At 34.3% G+C, this 14,163-nt stretch overlaps 3 protein-coding genes across 8 annotated transcripts; 2 read left to right on the forward strand and 1 right to left on the reverse strand.

Annotated features, from left to right (window-relative positions):
- Positions 1–185: 185 nt before the first annotated feature.
- On the reverse strand, positions 186–3,570 carry LOC105166247 (Thioredoxin superfamily protein). 4 transcript variants are annotated; one of them, XM_088882708.1, is made up of 6 exons: positions 3,438–3,494; positions 2,032–2,124; positions 1,830–1,924; positions 1,247–1,751; positions 951–1,004; positions 186–556 (listed from the first exon to the last, which is right to left on the reverse strand). In XM_088882708.1, exons 4-6 carry the CDS (start codon positions 1,718–1,720, stop codon positions 422–424), a joined length of 663 nt encoding a protein of 220 aa, XP_088738834.1. In that variant the 5' UTR covers positions 1,721–1,751; positions 1,830–1,924; positions 2,032–2,124; positions 3,438–3,494; the 3' UTR covers positions 186–421. The 4 variants fall into 4 exon arrangements, with proteins under 4 accessions (XP_088738834.1, XP_088738835.1, XP_088738833.1 ...); XM_088882709.1 differs by lacking the exon at positions 2,032–2,124 and having other exon boundaries at positions 3,438–3,570; XM_088882707.1 differs by lacking the exon at positions 2,032–2,124 and having other exon boundaries at positions 1,247–1,924; positions 3,438–3,570.
- Positions 3,571–5,725: 2,155 nt separating this feature from the next.
- Positions 5,726–7,434, forward strand: LOC105166248 (sterol carrier protein 2). The gene is made up of 4 exons (XM_011085540.3): positions 5,726–6,117; positions 6,254–6,314; positions 7,029–7,131; positions 7,214–7,434. Exons 1-4 carry the CDS (start codon positions 5,989–5,991, stop codon positions 7,293–7,295), a joined length of 375 nt encoding a protein of 124 aa, XP_011083842.1. The 5' UTR covers positions 5,726–5,988; the 3' UTR covers positions 7,296–7,434.
- Positions 7,435–9,266: 1,832 nt separating this feature from the next.
- Positions 9,267–11,950, forward strand: AMY1 (alpha-amylase-like protein). Of its 3 annotated transcripts, none has more exons than XM_011085542.3 (5): positions 9,267–9,498; positions 9,653–9,785; positions 9,927–10,732; positions 10,809–11,098; positions 11,565–11,950. In XM_011085542.3, exons 1-4 carry the CDS (start codon positions 9,343–9,345, stop codon positions 11,061–11,063), a joined length of 1,350 nt encoding a protein of 449 aa, XP_011083844.1. In that variant the 5' UTR covers positions 9,267–9,342; the 3' UTR covers positions 11,064–11,098; positions 11,565–11,950. The 3 variants fall into 3 exon arrangements, with proteins under 3 accessions (XP_011083844.1, XP_020551171.1, XP_011083843.1); XM_020695512.2 differs by having other exon boundaries at positions 11,568–11,950; XM_011085541.3 differs by lacking the exon at positions 11,565–11,950 and having other exon boundaries at positions 9,268–9,498; positions 10,809–11,177.
- Positions 11,951–14,163: the final 2,213 nt, after the last annotated feature.

The raw sequence follows: 14,163 nt of genomic DNA on the forward strand, positions 1-14,163 counted from the left end.
TCTGCACGAATCCTATCATAATGCCATAATTCAGACAATAATGCCATAGCAGGTTTCTGGAAAATACTATGTTCAAGGAAGTTTAAAAAGGATTACACAGCTATTCTACAATTGCTCAAGGTAGTAAGTAGTTCAGATGCTTCACAAGAAGTACCAAAGCTCAAGATAATGTTTCCCATCTACAATTCAAGAAAATGATCGGGTTTTACTCAATGTCTTTTTCCCAGAAATGCAAGTATAACTGGTTCTGATAACATCGTTGTTTTAATAGTACAACTCATGAAACTGATATGTTCATATACAATGTTTCTTTGTCTTAAGTTTCAACAGCACTATCCTACAGATGCAAGTGACAGTGAAAAAATCATCTATGTTTGAGTATCACTACGGTCCTATAACAGTAAAGCCAAAACTATAAACATTAGGAAGTCGACTCAACTTCTTGAGGAGCAGAAGCTGTGTACTTAAGAATGGCTTCAAGTATTCGCTCTTTATCCCTGGTTGGAAATGCCTCCAATAGAACTCCATTTTTGTAAAAATGGAAAAGCGGAACAGTCTGTGTCAAATCAGTTTAGATCAGAGATAACGTTTTGTACTTTTATCATTCATCAACATGCAGTTGTAGGCAAAAGTAACGAATAAAGGTTAAAAATTGAAACAAGAAACTTCAGGCATTCTGCAAGTCTTGGACTGAAATCTGAAAGTTCATAAGGAAAACCTCTTTTCTATGTTAGGTTCTATAGAAATTCGACTAGCATGAGATGATTGAAGGATGTATATTTTTACATTCTGCTTTTCAATGAAAATTGGGTAATTGAGCAAAGAATGCTTTACATTCTTGTTTGTAAATTCGTTATCTAGCAGCTATTCCTAGAGGAAAAAAGAGAGAATAAAATTCCACACGAGTTCCTGGAGTTGTATATTAGAGGAAAGCAAATAATGTAACTTACCCTAATTCGGAGCCGTTCAGCAACCTCAGATTGTTCATCATATTCATCAAGTACCTGCAGCAGTTCACTGAAAATAAGAACATTGGGCATACTTTATATAAGTGATAAAAGCAAAGAATTTCTAATGAGGAACTATTAACAGAGTTACAGCAATTAAAAGACCAACAGATTCAACATTTAAAACATGAAACCTGCGAACATATAAAAAATCAAAAGTGTAAAGAAAAAGACAATCAAATAAAGCTAATAAGTTAAGTTTGTATGAACCAAACAAAAAACCAACTGCACATACTCACATTGTGTTTCAGAAAGACAACAGGAGCTTCTTGATCTCCAGACCCCTTACATAGTTTCATAAAGCCCTGTTCTATATATTTGCAGCTTCCACAAGAAGTTCGATAAAAATCCACAACAACTAATGCGTTTGATTCTTTGGCCTTTTCCAGAATCCTTGAAAATTCCTCATCTGTGTTAAACTCTCTTACACAATCGACAGGACAGAGCTCATCATCATCATCAGATAATTCTTCAACATTTTCATCCAGCGTACTCTTGATTTTAGATAATTTTAACGCAGAAGTTACCTTCATCATGGGAATGGCACTTCCAGTTAGGCATTGAATTCTTGCCTTCAGTTGGCATGACTTTGTGATGCTTGTGTCCAAAAATAAATTGCCAAATCCCATGGTATGCTCAAAATCGATTTGACCATTGGTTTTTGTCACAAAGTTGAAGAGCGCTTTCTGATGAAGAATTCCTTGCTTTTGCATGATAAAGTAATGCAGAAAGTGACAGCAGAGCCTGCACCATACATGCAGCTTTAGAGGGTCTCATTGCAGAACTTTAGAATAGAGTAGACAGCTGTTCTTTTATGAATACTTCGTATCATCTTCTGGAAATTATATCTACAAGCTTTAACTGTCATCGAGATGGCAACCAGGATAACAGATTCTTCCGAGCTTTCAATGAGCAAGCTGTTTAAAGAAAACCAATGTACATCAAGAAAGACAATTATTTGTACATGTGAATCAATGCATATCATGTTAATAACAATCCAAAGAACTGAAAGTTCAATTCTCGCCTCAGAATGAGATTTCATGAAGCAGAATCTCAAATATTTTTTAGGATAAATTACAAATTTTAGGCCTTTTGCTCATTCATCCTGAGAACCATTCTGCACAGTTTAAGTAAGAACGAAAGTAGTCAGTACAAAAACAAAAGAAGTCAACATCCAAAGTCACTACTAACCATTACATTTCATATTACTCACTAGAGAGCAACTGGATATATTTCTTTAAACCAGCAGAATCAAGGACTATAATGCATTTCTTATACGTATATATTTATCCTGTATAATAATTAAGCAAGCATCTTACACCTCGCACTCCACTTCTTGTTGCCTTTGATTCTTTCACCCATCATAAACCTTGAATTTATGTGCTTGTAGTTTTATATAGGATAAATTACAACGAGTTCCTCTGAGGTTTGGCGTAATTTTATAAATACCCGTTATTGTTTGAAAAATTACAAATACTCCATATTCATTGATTTAATTATGTAATTTTTCAAAGGAGGTCTGGAATTGTTACTGAGCCTTGTTGTTTTTCTCCTTTTTAATAAAAAATTAGAAAAATGTAAAAAACAAATCAGACGTGATGGATGAAAAAAATTGAAAAATTGTAAAAAAAAAAACCACTAAGTCCATAAAAAAATTTCAATTTTTTTAAAAATAAGAAAATTGTTATTTATATTCCATAATGACATTTTGACCAGTTCACCATAAAAAAAATGACGGAAAACCTAAAGAAGGCTTATAGATTGAACTAGTTGTTTGACGGTCATTAAAATCATGAATATTGGTAATTTTTTAAACAATAAGGAGTATTCATAATTATGATGAAATCTAGGAATCTCATTGTAATTTACCATATATCGATATATATATATATGAATATGAATTTTCCAAACAACAAAGATAATTTCTCAACTCGAATTACATAAGGTAGAATTGAAGGGTTCATATGCAGAAAAGGGTTTCGAGCTAAGGATTTCAAATGACAAAGTAATTCAAATGGATCATGAGTACTTAAATAATAAGTCCAAAGTATTTATTGATGAATTTGAAGTCCATAAACGACTCACAAAGCATACAAACAAGCATAACGAATTAGCAATTCACATGTCAACAAAAGTTCACTAAACTTCACACGTAGAGTTTCTTGAAACGACAAGTTAACAAGTGAAACAAACAGATTTTCGTCCTCGATCGGAACGCAAGACTGAAGAAACTAAACACGTAGCAGCAGCAGCAGTTTAGCAGAAAATGGCATTACTTCAACACAATAATCACTAACCAAACACCGAAAAAACAGATTACGATCAAGAAACATAATGTAGAGCATTGAATGGGATTAAACTTAGGAAAATCAGATCAACTGAACTTAGCAATATTAAAAGATGGCAGAGTTTGATGAAACTTTTGCTTACCGGGATCCTTCAATTCCGCGCGATGACCAAAAGAGAGTTTTGGATAAGAGAGAGGACAGAGGCGACGATTATTACTCAGTGGTTGTTGTAGTGCAGGCTTTAATCATTTATTGCAATCAGCCCCATAATTATGTTAATATATCAGAAACGCCTCTAAACTTCTTCGTTGTATTGGTAAAAACTCCCTATCTAAGTTGTATTGCCTATGCTAGTTTTTTCTTTTTATTATTGTTTAATTATGCAATGGAAATTAGCCATTGTTTGAAGACAATTTACTTGATAATTATCGATATTAATCTACGGCCAGTGTCTTATTTTAATTAAATCTATGATCCATATTTGATGTCCTTTTAATTTTTAATTTAACATAATTTACTCCTTATAATATTGTAAATGAGCAAATTACCATCAATATAAGAAAATAGCATGAAGCAATTACTTTCCTGTGTAAAGAAATAAATTATTTTATCTTAAAAGTACACAGAGATATTATGTTAGTTTTACAAATTGACTTATTTTACTTCTTCGTACGAAATCAAAATACTAATATCTTGGCAGCATTTTGAGTTCTGCAGGAGAAGTAGGGCACGCAGTAACTGCCGAATCTTCTACTGGTGCACGGACAATTGTGTGGACTGATGGACTTACTTGCCTTGATCGTGTAATTACTTCTTCGCAAATTCACAAAGTTGCGATTATTATTATCCCTCGTAAAATTCCATCTCGAAATAAGGACGGGAAAATAACTAGGACAGTTTTTCCAACAACAATAGACTAAATCCAATTTTACGACGGACTCTGCGACAGGCGATCCATCGGTACGTCGGACCACTCTATTTCAAAGATGACGTGATTGTCACAAAACCATTGCAATAACCGGCGCAAATTGGGATGGACAATTTTTGTGGCAATAAAATGATATTTTTGTAGCAATGCATAGATAAGTTTACAAAACATCCTCAATATACATAAAATTCATATACACATACACATACACATTTATATACAAAAATTGACACACATTTAAAATATTTTTTTTGTTAATTTACGGAAATATATATTTTATTACTATAATAAAATATATAAGGTGTTACTATATTACTATATTTTTATCTTAATAAAAAACTCCATTGTAGATTTGATTCGAATTCTTCAATACTGGTGCTTGAGCTCGCTATATAAGTCCAAAATATCAAAATGGTTCCTAAGAAGAAACAAGCATGTTAGCCCCATTCGACGCTCAAGTCAATTTGAATTCAAGATGGAAAGTAGGCGACCTCAAGCAATAAATGAGGTAGGAAATATTAAATTTTTCTTACCATAAATATTCGGAAAGGAGAGTATTAAATTTTTTGAAATGTTATTTCATTTTCAATTTTTCTAAATTATCCAACTTAACTGAAAGGGATAATTACATTTTGCCCTTCAAATTATAATTATTTTTACACTTTAATATATAATTTTTTTTATCAACTTACCATCTCAATTTTATGAAATTTTGTATTTTGCGATTTTTAATTATTTTTTTCACCAAATTTTTTATAAAAAAAACATCACATGTAGTACACATGTGATATTTAAGGGTTGTATGATGTGATAATTTTTTATATTATATTATAAATAAAAATAAAATATATAAACAAATGTCACATTTCACAAAATTAAATAAATTATTTAAAATTAACTTAAGATTATTATTCACACACTCAAAAAAAAATAAAAAATAATATAGTTTTAGAAGGGGTGTTCATAAGTGAGAAGTACCTTTATTTTTTATATTAGTATTGATCTCGCTCGAAATATGCGACCTCGAGTTGTTATCTCGATCAATGTCGCATACTCTTTCAAGATTTAGTGATTGGGTCGTGAGGATAGAACACGAACGTGAGTCTCATCGGGTTCGTTCCCTATAACAACCCTTCGACGCTCAAGTTAGAGTTGTTCGAGGTAAAAATATGCGAACAGAAGAATGTAGGCCGAAAATATCTAATGCTAGTTACCTCAAAATATAGCGTGTTGAGGTATTTATAAGACCTATATAGATACTGTTGTTTGCACTACGTGTTGCTATCGAAGGAAACTGCTTCCTGATCGGACGACTCTTCGAGTGTCGGGGTCTTCAGTCATAAAATGGGTTAGAAGGTGGACTACCGAACACGCCTTCCGAATGCACGAATCTTAAGCCTTCTAATGACGAAAATACCTTTCATTAAGGGTATTTCCAGTATTTTGCATTAAAATTGGAGTTTCCCCCATCAAGTATAGACATAAATTAGGAGGAAATAGTCGGCAAGCATTGATTTTTGTAACATTTTTGGCTAGAGTTGCGTGCTTGTGCCGGTGGCAGTAAACACTCCGTCCACCTCCATACCCAACGCCCACGCCACCCTATCCATTACCTTCATTTATAGCCCATCTACATCATCATACTTTCACATTTCACCTACTCTTCCCTCCCTTTCTCGATTATTAGTTTGATTATACTCTCTCTTTCGTGAATTAAAGAAGCCCCCCTGGTGGATTCCACCGTGCCATCACTGGGAAATTGGGCATGGCGAGCTCTACTCTGTTGAAGTCAGATGCGATCATGGAGCAGATGAAGCTCCATATGTCGACCGATGCTGGGAAACAGCTTGTTAAGAAAATTGGACTCGTTTATCAAATCAATATTGCTCCTAAGGTTTGGTTTTGGCGTTCTTATGAGTGATTGTTTCGGCGTGTTTGATTATTTGTGTTTGGTGTTGAGTTAACGGGTTTAGTTTTAAATTTGGGGGTTTTCTTTTCTTTAAATATGATTTTCTGTTCTCAATTCGCAGAAAATTGGGTTTAATGAGAAGTCTTTTGTGGTTGATTTGAAGAAAGGAGAGGTTAAAGAAGGTTAGGTTTATTTCTTGACTCTGATCAACTTTTATTTTTGTTGCAGAAATGAAATGATTGATTTTGTTTGTTGTATGCTGGAATAATACTTCGTTAAACTTGATTCTGGTTGCAACTGTGTGAGAAAATGCAGTTCTATGTCATATGAACCATGTAGACAGGCGATTCAATAAATTATGCTTGAATGATGGAGACCCTGTTTGAAGTAGCAGACAGTTGGTGATTATGATTGTGATTATTAGAGAAAAAAAAAATGTTGAGGATTTTTTGCTGCAGACTATTAGTTGACTGAACTGTCATTGAGTGTTTGAGGTGTTCTTATAAGGCAGCACTGTAGTGGCTGACACAAGATTTGAAGCTGAGGATGGAGGATGGGCAATGGGTGGAGTTTCTAGTACTGTTATTGAATATTTAATCATAGCAAATAGGGCAAGACGTGTTGAAGTAGATATCAATGTGACTAACATATATGGTGTAATTACATGACTAACATTGTTTTTGGTCAATCTAATGAAACAGTTCATGTAATGTGCTTCGCCCCCAATCTGCCTTGGTAAGTAACTAGAATATTCGAAGACTAATCCAGAATCTGAAAATAACTAGACCTGCTCGTTAATTGTCAAGTATGATAATTGAGCATGAACAGTTAAGAATTTACTTCAAGTTTGCTACTATTTCAAAGTTTGATGAAGAGTTGAACACCTAATACCATAGGGACGTATGAAGACGGGAAGCCAGATGCAACTTTCTCATTCACTGATGACGATTTTGTTAAGGTTGCTACTGGGAAGATGAACCCTCAAATTGCTTTCATGAGGTGCCATGTTGTTCCAACTCAACAATATCTGAAATTTGTTTTATTTGAACCAAGTTCAATCAATGTGTTTGGATAAATGCAGGGGTGCAATGAAGATCAAGGGTAGTATTAGTGCAGCTCAGAAATTTACTCCGGACATTTTCCCCAAGCCGTCAAAGATGTGAGCAGCAGTAAGGGTACTGTGGACTAAAAGGTTACCGAGTTGAGGATATTGACCTTTTTCGGTGTTCAGATTGGTTATATTGTAGCTGAAATTTCCTGCATATGAAAACGTATTCTTATAAAGGCTCTATTTTCATGCAACACATTCTTATAAAATGCTCGCTTACTTCAGGTATTGGAAGCATAAATCTCATGTCGGCTTGCCCTCAAACTATTTTTGTTTCTATGTCAATTCTTTCTACTGGAAATGTGTGTTCCGTTTTTCTGTCTAAAATCAAGGTATATGGTGAATTGATCTTCCAAGAATCAAGTCTACTATTTCATACAGGCTTGGACCAAAGTCTCTCTTGATCACTGATCCTCGGCTTCCTTGTAACTTCTACTGTCTGGGGTTAAACTAAAAGGAAAAAACAGTGTAAGAACAGTGGAATCTCTTCTCAAAATCCTGTCAATCTCCCACTCTTTCCTGTGGCATCGCTTGTGGTTGGTGACCACAAGCATTCTATTGTTTCCAGGGGCTTGCATAAGATGTAGGTTGAGACAGCAAGCGCATAAGTTATGAATGAAGTGCCATATCATTCTGTATGTATGTGAGCTAAGGCTAGGATTTTGATTGTGGCTGCCAAGTTGTTCCAAGAATACTTGCATCTTACCAAGTTCTTTCTTGAATTCTTGCCCAAATCTATATCAGCTAACCGGCCACACCCAGATCCTTACAGAAGTTCCCTCAGTTCGCATCTTTAGTAGTGGAAGAAACTCTGATGGTTAGTTGTTGCACGTGAGAAGCCAATAATTTCTGTGTTACACCGCATAGTGATGAATAGGCTTTTGTTCCATACATCAGAAACATGCCGATTTCATCATCTTGATAGCTATAATGGCATTCCGGTAACAGGAATGTGTAGTTCATGGGACACTATTTATATATTTTAGATCAGTATCAATTCATTAGATGCATATTTCCGCTTCACAGCAACCCTCCTTCAACTTATGCCAACGGGTCCGACCCAACCCTTACCGTACCCAGAATTCTCGGAACCAACCCTTAATTCATTGGGTGGTTCCAATCTGGTTAACGAGCTCCGACCCGTTTTGCCATCGCTGAATTGTCCCCATTCAATTGCATATAAACTGGCTGAATTTTGAGCGCTGAATACTTGTCCCAAGTCTCTGGAATAGTTCCAACTGGCCCGCGTTCTGCTAGATACATGAAAAATAAAAAAGTCCGTTTCCTGTTCAAGATCCAAGTTTTTCCAACGTTTCATATTGACAAGTAGAAACAGAGGATTGACTGATGAAAATTCTTGCCCAGGAGTCACATCATTTGTTCGATCATCTCCAGTATGTACCACTGATCTATGCTTTATTTACATAGATTACCTCAATCATTTGCCAAATTGAACATACACCTATTAAAAATGTTAATATTATTAAACAAACCACTCTGCTTTTTGAAAAACTACATATACTTCAGGCATATTAATATTATCATACAAACTACGGTTTTTGCTGTAATGAGTTGTTTCTATAATTATGTAAAATATGAGTAATTTATGTAAATAAATCATAAATTAAGAGTGTAAATATAATTATCCCTATAGGTAAAGTATAAATCATAACTTCGTGCCCCATACGTTTAGTAAAGGCATGTCGAAAAAGCATCCCTAAGAGAGTTGTACTGAGCTAACTTTGTTTTTCTAACAAAAGAAAATCATATTTACATAGTCATCATTACACCAATTCTTGAAAATTTATAGGATAAGTGAATATATATACCTATACATTGTTGAAAATATAAACTAGATTAATTAAATAATTAGTCAAAATTTGTAAATAAATTTTGGATAAACATTGGAGAATGCATGAATGATCTTTGAACTTTTGGTCAATACATAATTTAGTAGTTGAGTTAATTTTGATTCATGAATGTGTGTAAGATACATCTTGGGTATCACCTATAAATACCCATGTATCCATCATTTTTGTAAGATGTGAAGTTAGAAGATAATACAAATTAGTTTTCTCCACTCTTAGAATTTTGAAATATTTATGCTCTCCAATTTCTATCATACATATAGTTGTCTCCAAGTCATAGCCAAAGAAGAAAAATCAACTATGACTACTTTTCTAGCTCCTCTAGCTTCTTGTCTCTATCTCGCTTTTGCTTTGTTCCCCTCTCTTGCAGCTCCTACCTTATTGTTTCAGGTATGTAGACAACTCTCATGTATGATTGTGTGTTATTATTGTCTGATTCCAGTGTGCTGGTGTTGAATAACTACCTCATCTAAAAGCTTAAGCTGTATCCGTCAGAACGTATCGTGATGATCATTTGGTGTTTGCTTGTTTTCTGTGGGATAAGGGATTCAATTGGGAGTCGAGCGGCAGGAAAGGAGGATGGTATAACTCGCTTCTTAACGTTGTACCAGACATAGCTAGTGCTCGGGTGACTCATGTTTGGCTCCCTCCACCCTCACAATCAGCTGCACCTCAAGGTGACTAGCACTTTTGTTCATCAGATTCATTTTTCTGTTTTCTTCAATTGCTGTCTGTCAATTGCTTAGAACATCAAAATTCAGTTTCGAGATGGATTGTTTCTGTTGCTAGGAGTTTCATAATTCACATTATTGTACCAGGTTATCTGCCAGGCAGGCTGTATGATCTTGATGCATCCAAATATGGAAATGGGGCGGAGCTGAAAACTTTAATCAAGGCATTACACGACAACGGCATCAAGGCTGTTGCCGATATTGTGATAAACCACAGAACAGCAGAGAAGATGGATGCAAGAGGAATATACTGCATTTTCGAAGGAGGAACACCCGACGACCGTCTTGACTGGGGACCGTCGTTCATCTGCAAGGACGACATCAAGTATTCTGATGGCACAGGGAATCCTGATTCAGGAGATGGCTATGATGCTGCTCCTGACATTGATCATCTCAATCCAAGGGTGCAAAAGGAGTTGTCAGACTGGCTGAATTGGCTCAAGAATGAAATCGGGTTTGATGGTTGGAGATTAGACTTTGTCAAGGGATACTCCCCCAGCATCACCAAGATTTACATGGAAAACAGTAATCCAGATTTTGCAGTTGGTGAGCTCTGGAATTCTCTTGCGTACGGTAGTGATGGAAAGCTGGAATACAATCAAGACAGGCATCGGAACGAGCTGGCGCAGTGGACACAGAGCGGAGGAGGGAAAGTCACAGCTTTTGATTTCACCACAAAGGGAATCCTCCAGGCTGCTGTGGGAGGGGAGTTCTGGAGACTGAAGGATTCCAATGGTAATCCTCCTGGACTGATCGGCATATTACCGAAGAATGCTGTTACATTTATCGACAATCATGACACTGGATCGACACAGAACATATGGCCATTCCCTGCAGATAAAGTCTCACAAGGATATGCTTACATTCTCACTCATCCTGGAATTCCATCAGTGGTAATTGCCTAGCTCGTCGTCTTTGCAAGCTGTAATTTTCACTTCGTCTGACTGAACTGTTCAATTTTCTCTACAGTTCTATGATCACTTCTTCGACTGGGGTAAGAAGGATGAAATATCCAAACTAAGCGCGATCAGGGCAAGGAACGGCATAACAGAGACGAGCAAAGTGGAGATTTTGGCTGCTGACGCTGATCTCTATGTGGCAAAGATTGACAATAGAATCATAACGAAAATCGGGCCGAAGATGGATCTTGGAAACCTGATTCCACCAGATTTTCAGGTTGCTGCCTCTGGAATTGATTATGCTGTTTGGGAGAAACAGGCCTGAAATATGTATATGCAAAGCAAGGGAAGTTATGCATGGTAAGAACATCACTTCAATAAGTTGCAGAATGTATTGAACATGATATGATTGAGTTCAATGAAATTGTGTTCATAGACACTTAATGCTCTTAGTTTTTCCTGCGTTATTTGGAAGATTGTTGCAGTCATTATACTACTTACTACAAATTTTCAACAAATGAAATAAAGTTGACTAGGGAGTTTAAATCGATTACTAATTAGGAGGGATACCTATTATGGACCTTGTCCTTATTCATCAAGAATGAGAAACTTGTAATCCACGTTGTTACGTAGGTTGGGATTTCTTAATTGGACTTACATCAGACACTCATATATGGATTCCGCTCTAAGAATGAAATGGCAAATTTGTAGCGCACACCCTTGTGCAGGGTGGACTCCGTCTTGTTGTGGAATGAAAAACTTATAACATTTTTTACAATGCAATGAAGATACATACTCATCTATTCTTTCGATGCCGTTATGCTAGAAGCTGCCTGACAGCGATTCGGCGAATTTTTCGGTTTGAATGGCCTAATAGAGAGTGGTCACGGGATGTTGAGTGGACTGCAAGGAAATGGAGAGGAAAATATATGATTAACTTGGCTTATCGTGCACTCCTGGCTGCTTGCATTTACCACATTTGGAGGGAACGAAATTTGAGACGCTTTGAGCATACGGAGCGACCACCGAATATAATAGCCACCATTATTGTGGAAGATATTAGACAGATGATTATCAGTGTTAATTTATCTCGTTCTGTGTTCATGTGCGTTATATAGATTATGGCGTATCCCTTGGACTGCGAGGGGGAAACCACCAGTTGAGCACTGTTGTACTGTACAATCTAGTTTTATTAATGAAACTTACATTTACCCAAAAAAAAAAACTTGTAACATTCTCCCCCACCCAATCTACATACGTTCTAGCCCTATATCGAACATAACATATAGATTCCCACTTTGTTAGTAGGAATCCAGCTCGGATACTACTTGTTAGAGGCTTAAATCTGTCACTAAAAAAAAATTGGAGTAAATTACAAATTACCCTCCTGTGATATGTGAAATAAGCAAAAAAAAACTATGTGAAAAAAAAACATCTATCCCCTATCTAAACCATTAATTAAAAAAATTTGCTTTTTTTCTTTTTCACAAAGTTTCTGTTTACTCATTTTTTTATATCACCAATATAAATTGCGTTTTTCCCCTAAAAAATCTGATATTATGGGGAAGGGACACTCCACTGTGTAAAAATTCTCAAGACGCCTCTCCTCAGTAATAATAGGCCTCTACTATTCCTAATTTCTGCATGGGATTTATGAGTTTATGTGCTATATTGTGGATTGAAGTTTTTATTTCAAGTTTTATTATATTATTTTATACAATATATGCACACTAGTCACCATATGTGATAAAATTGATGATATATTTTTTTTTTGCACATGCAGTATATAATGCAAATATATAATTAAAATAAATAGTTAGTTGGTTCCTTAAGTTAGTATTTAAAATTATTTTAGTCTTTTATGTTCATTTCTTGATTTTAATATTCATAAATTTTAATTTCATCTCAATTGGGTCCCTCTGATAATTTTTAGATGAAATGTGGTTGGATTTTGATTTTTTTAAAGGTAAATTAGTTAATTTAAAAAATTATCAAATTAGTTCTTTTTTTCGGTGAAAAAGAACTGTTTTTTTTTTGTGTAAATATGATTTAATTATCTCATATAAATAATGAAAATTTTGAACTCTTATGAACATAATAATATATTGGTTAACTTAAAATAAATATTCTCTTTTCTTTCTCCATTTTCTCAGGTACAAAAAGTAAAAAATTTGAATAATTTTATAAAAATTATCTAATTTCGAAATAAAATAAAAAAAATCTACCTCATTAATTTTTAATATACAAGTTAAAAATAAATCTAAAAAAGTTAAATATTAACAATATTTATTAAATGCTTAGGTTCACGCTTGATGGATCTTAGGACCATTTGTATAATTTCTTATTTTTTATTTATGCAAGTGTTCAAGATGTATTTTTGTCAGGTATTTAATCCTTTTCTTTAGGGATAAATTTAAATTTCCCAGAAATATTGGGAAATGACAATAAAAATTCTTTAAAAAAAAAGGGAAAGAGCGCAGTGTTGTTCACTCGCCCATTTTTATGACTGATTTAGCTATTTTGATTTATAAATAGTCACTTTTACCTCTAATTATTAAATATAAAAGTTGAAAAACTTTATCACATTCTCTTCTTTTATATTGCAGCACGTTTCTCTCTTCTTTTAGAGGTTTTCTGCAATGGATTCTGTGTAATTTGTGATTGTGTGTATGATTGGTTTCAAATTGACTATTTAATAATTTATTTATTAACTTAGGATAGTGTCAATAATCAAATTATTTTGTGTCTTTTAATGTTTTATTTTTAGATGTTGTAAATTTATATTTTAAAAAATTATCAAGTACTTTACAAAAATATTTTATAAGATATCTTAAAAAAATTATAATTTCACCCAAACACATTCTTAATGCTCCATCAAACTTTTTATATGAGCAACCAAAGTTATAAGTTTTAAAATTCAATAAAAAATATAAACTTTCATGTAGCGTTTTATACGAAATGAAAATCAATATCTATACTATTATAAAGAAAAAAAGTGCAACAGGCACAAAGTGATGGTTTTGACGCCTGGTGCACCAACTTTGTAATTCTGAAAATACTCATTAACTAATAAGATAATTAATTTATTCAACTTTTCAAATTTTACATTAACTTATTGTCCAATTAGGATAAATTACTTAATATTCTTTTGTGGATAAAAAATTAAAAAAATTTAAACATAATTCGCTAGTACCGTGTCATTGGCCAACCTATGTGACCTCCTTCGTAGGATGAAGATGTGGCCACCCACTTCTCTAGGTGATCGTCATCGCCTAAATTTTGGGCAACATTGTTGTTGCCACCTACAGAGGTGGTGGCCATCGCCGCCCATTCATATTATATGTAATATATATATATATTTTTATTATATATTATATAATGTGGGTGTAAAATATGCGTATGCATATAAGTTTAAAATAAATTAA

This window comes from Sesamum indicum, linkage group LG7, assembly GCF_026168435.1.
Source record: "Sesamum indicum cultivar Baizhima isolate 11 linkage group LG7, ASM2616843v1, whole genome shotgun sequence".
NCBI classification, from domain to species: Eukaryota; Viridiplantae; Streptophyta; class Magnoliopsida; order Lamiales; family Pedaliaceae; genus Sesamum; species Sesamum indicum.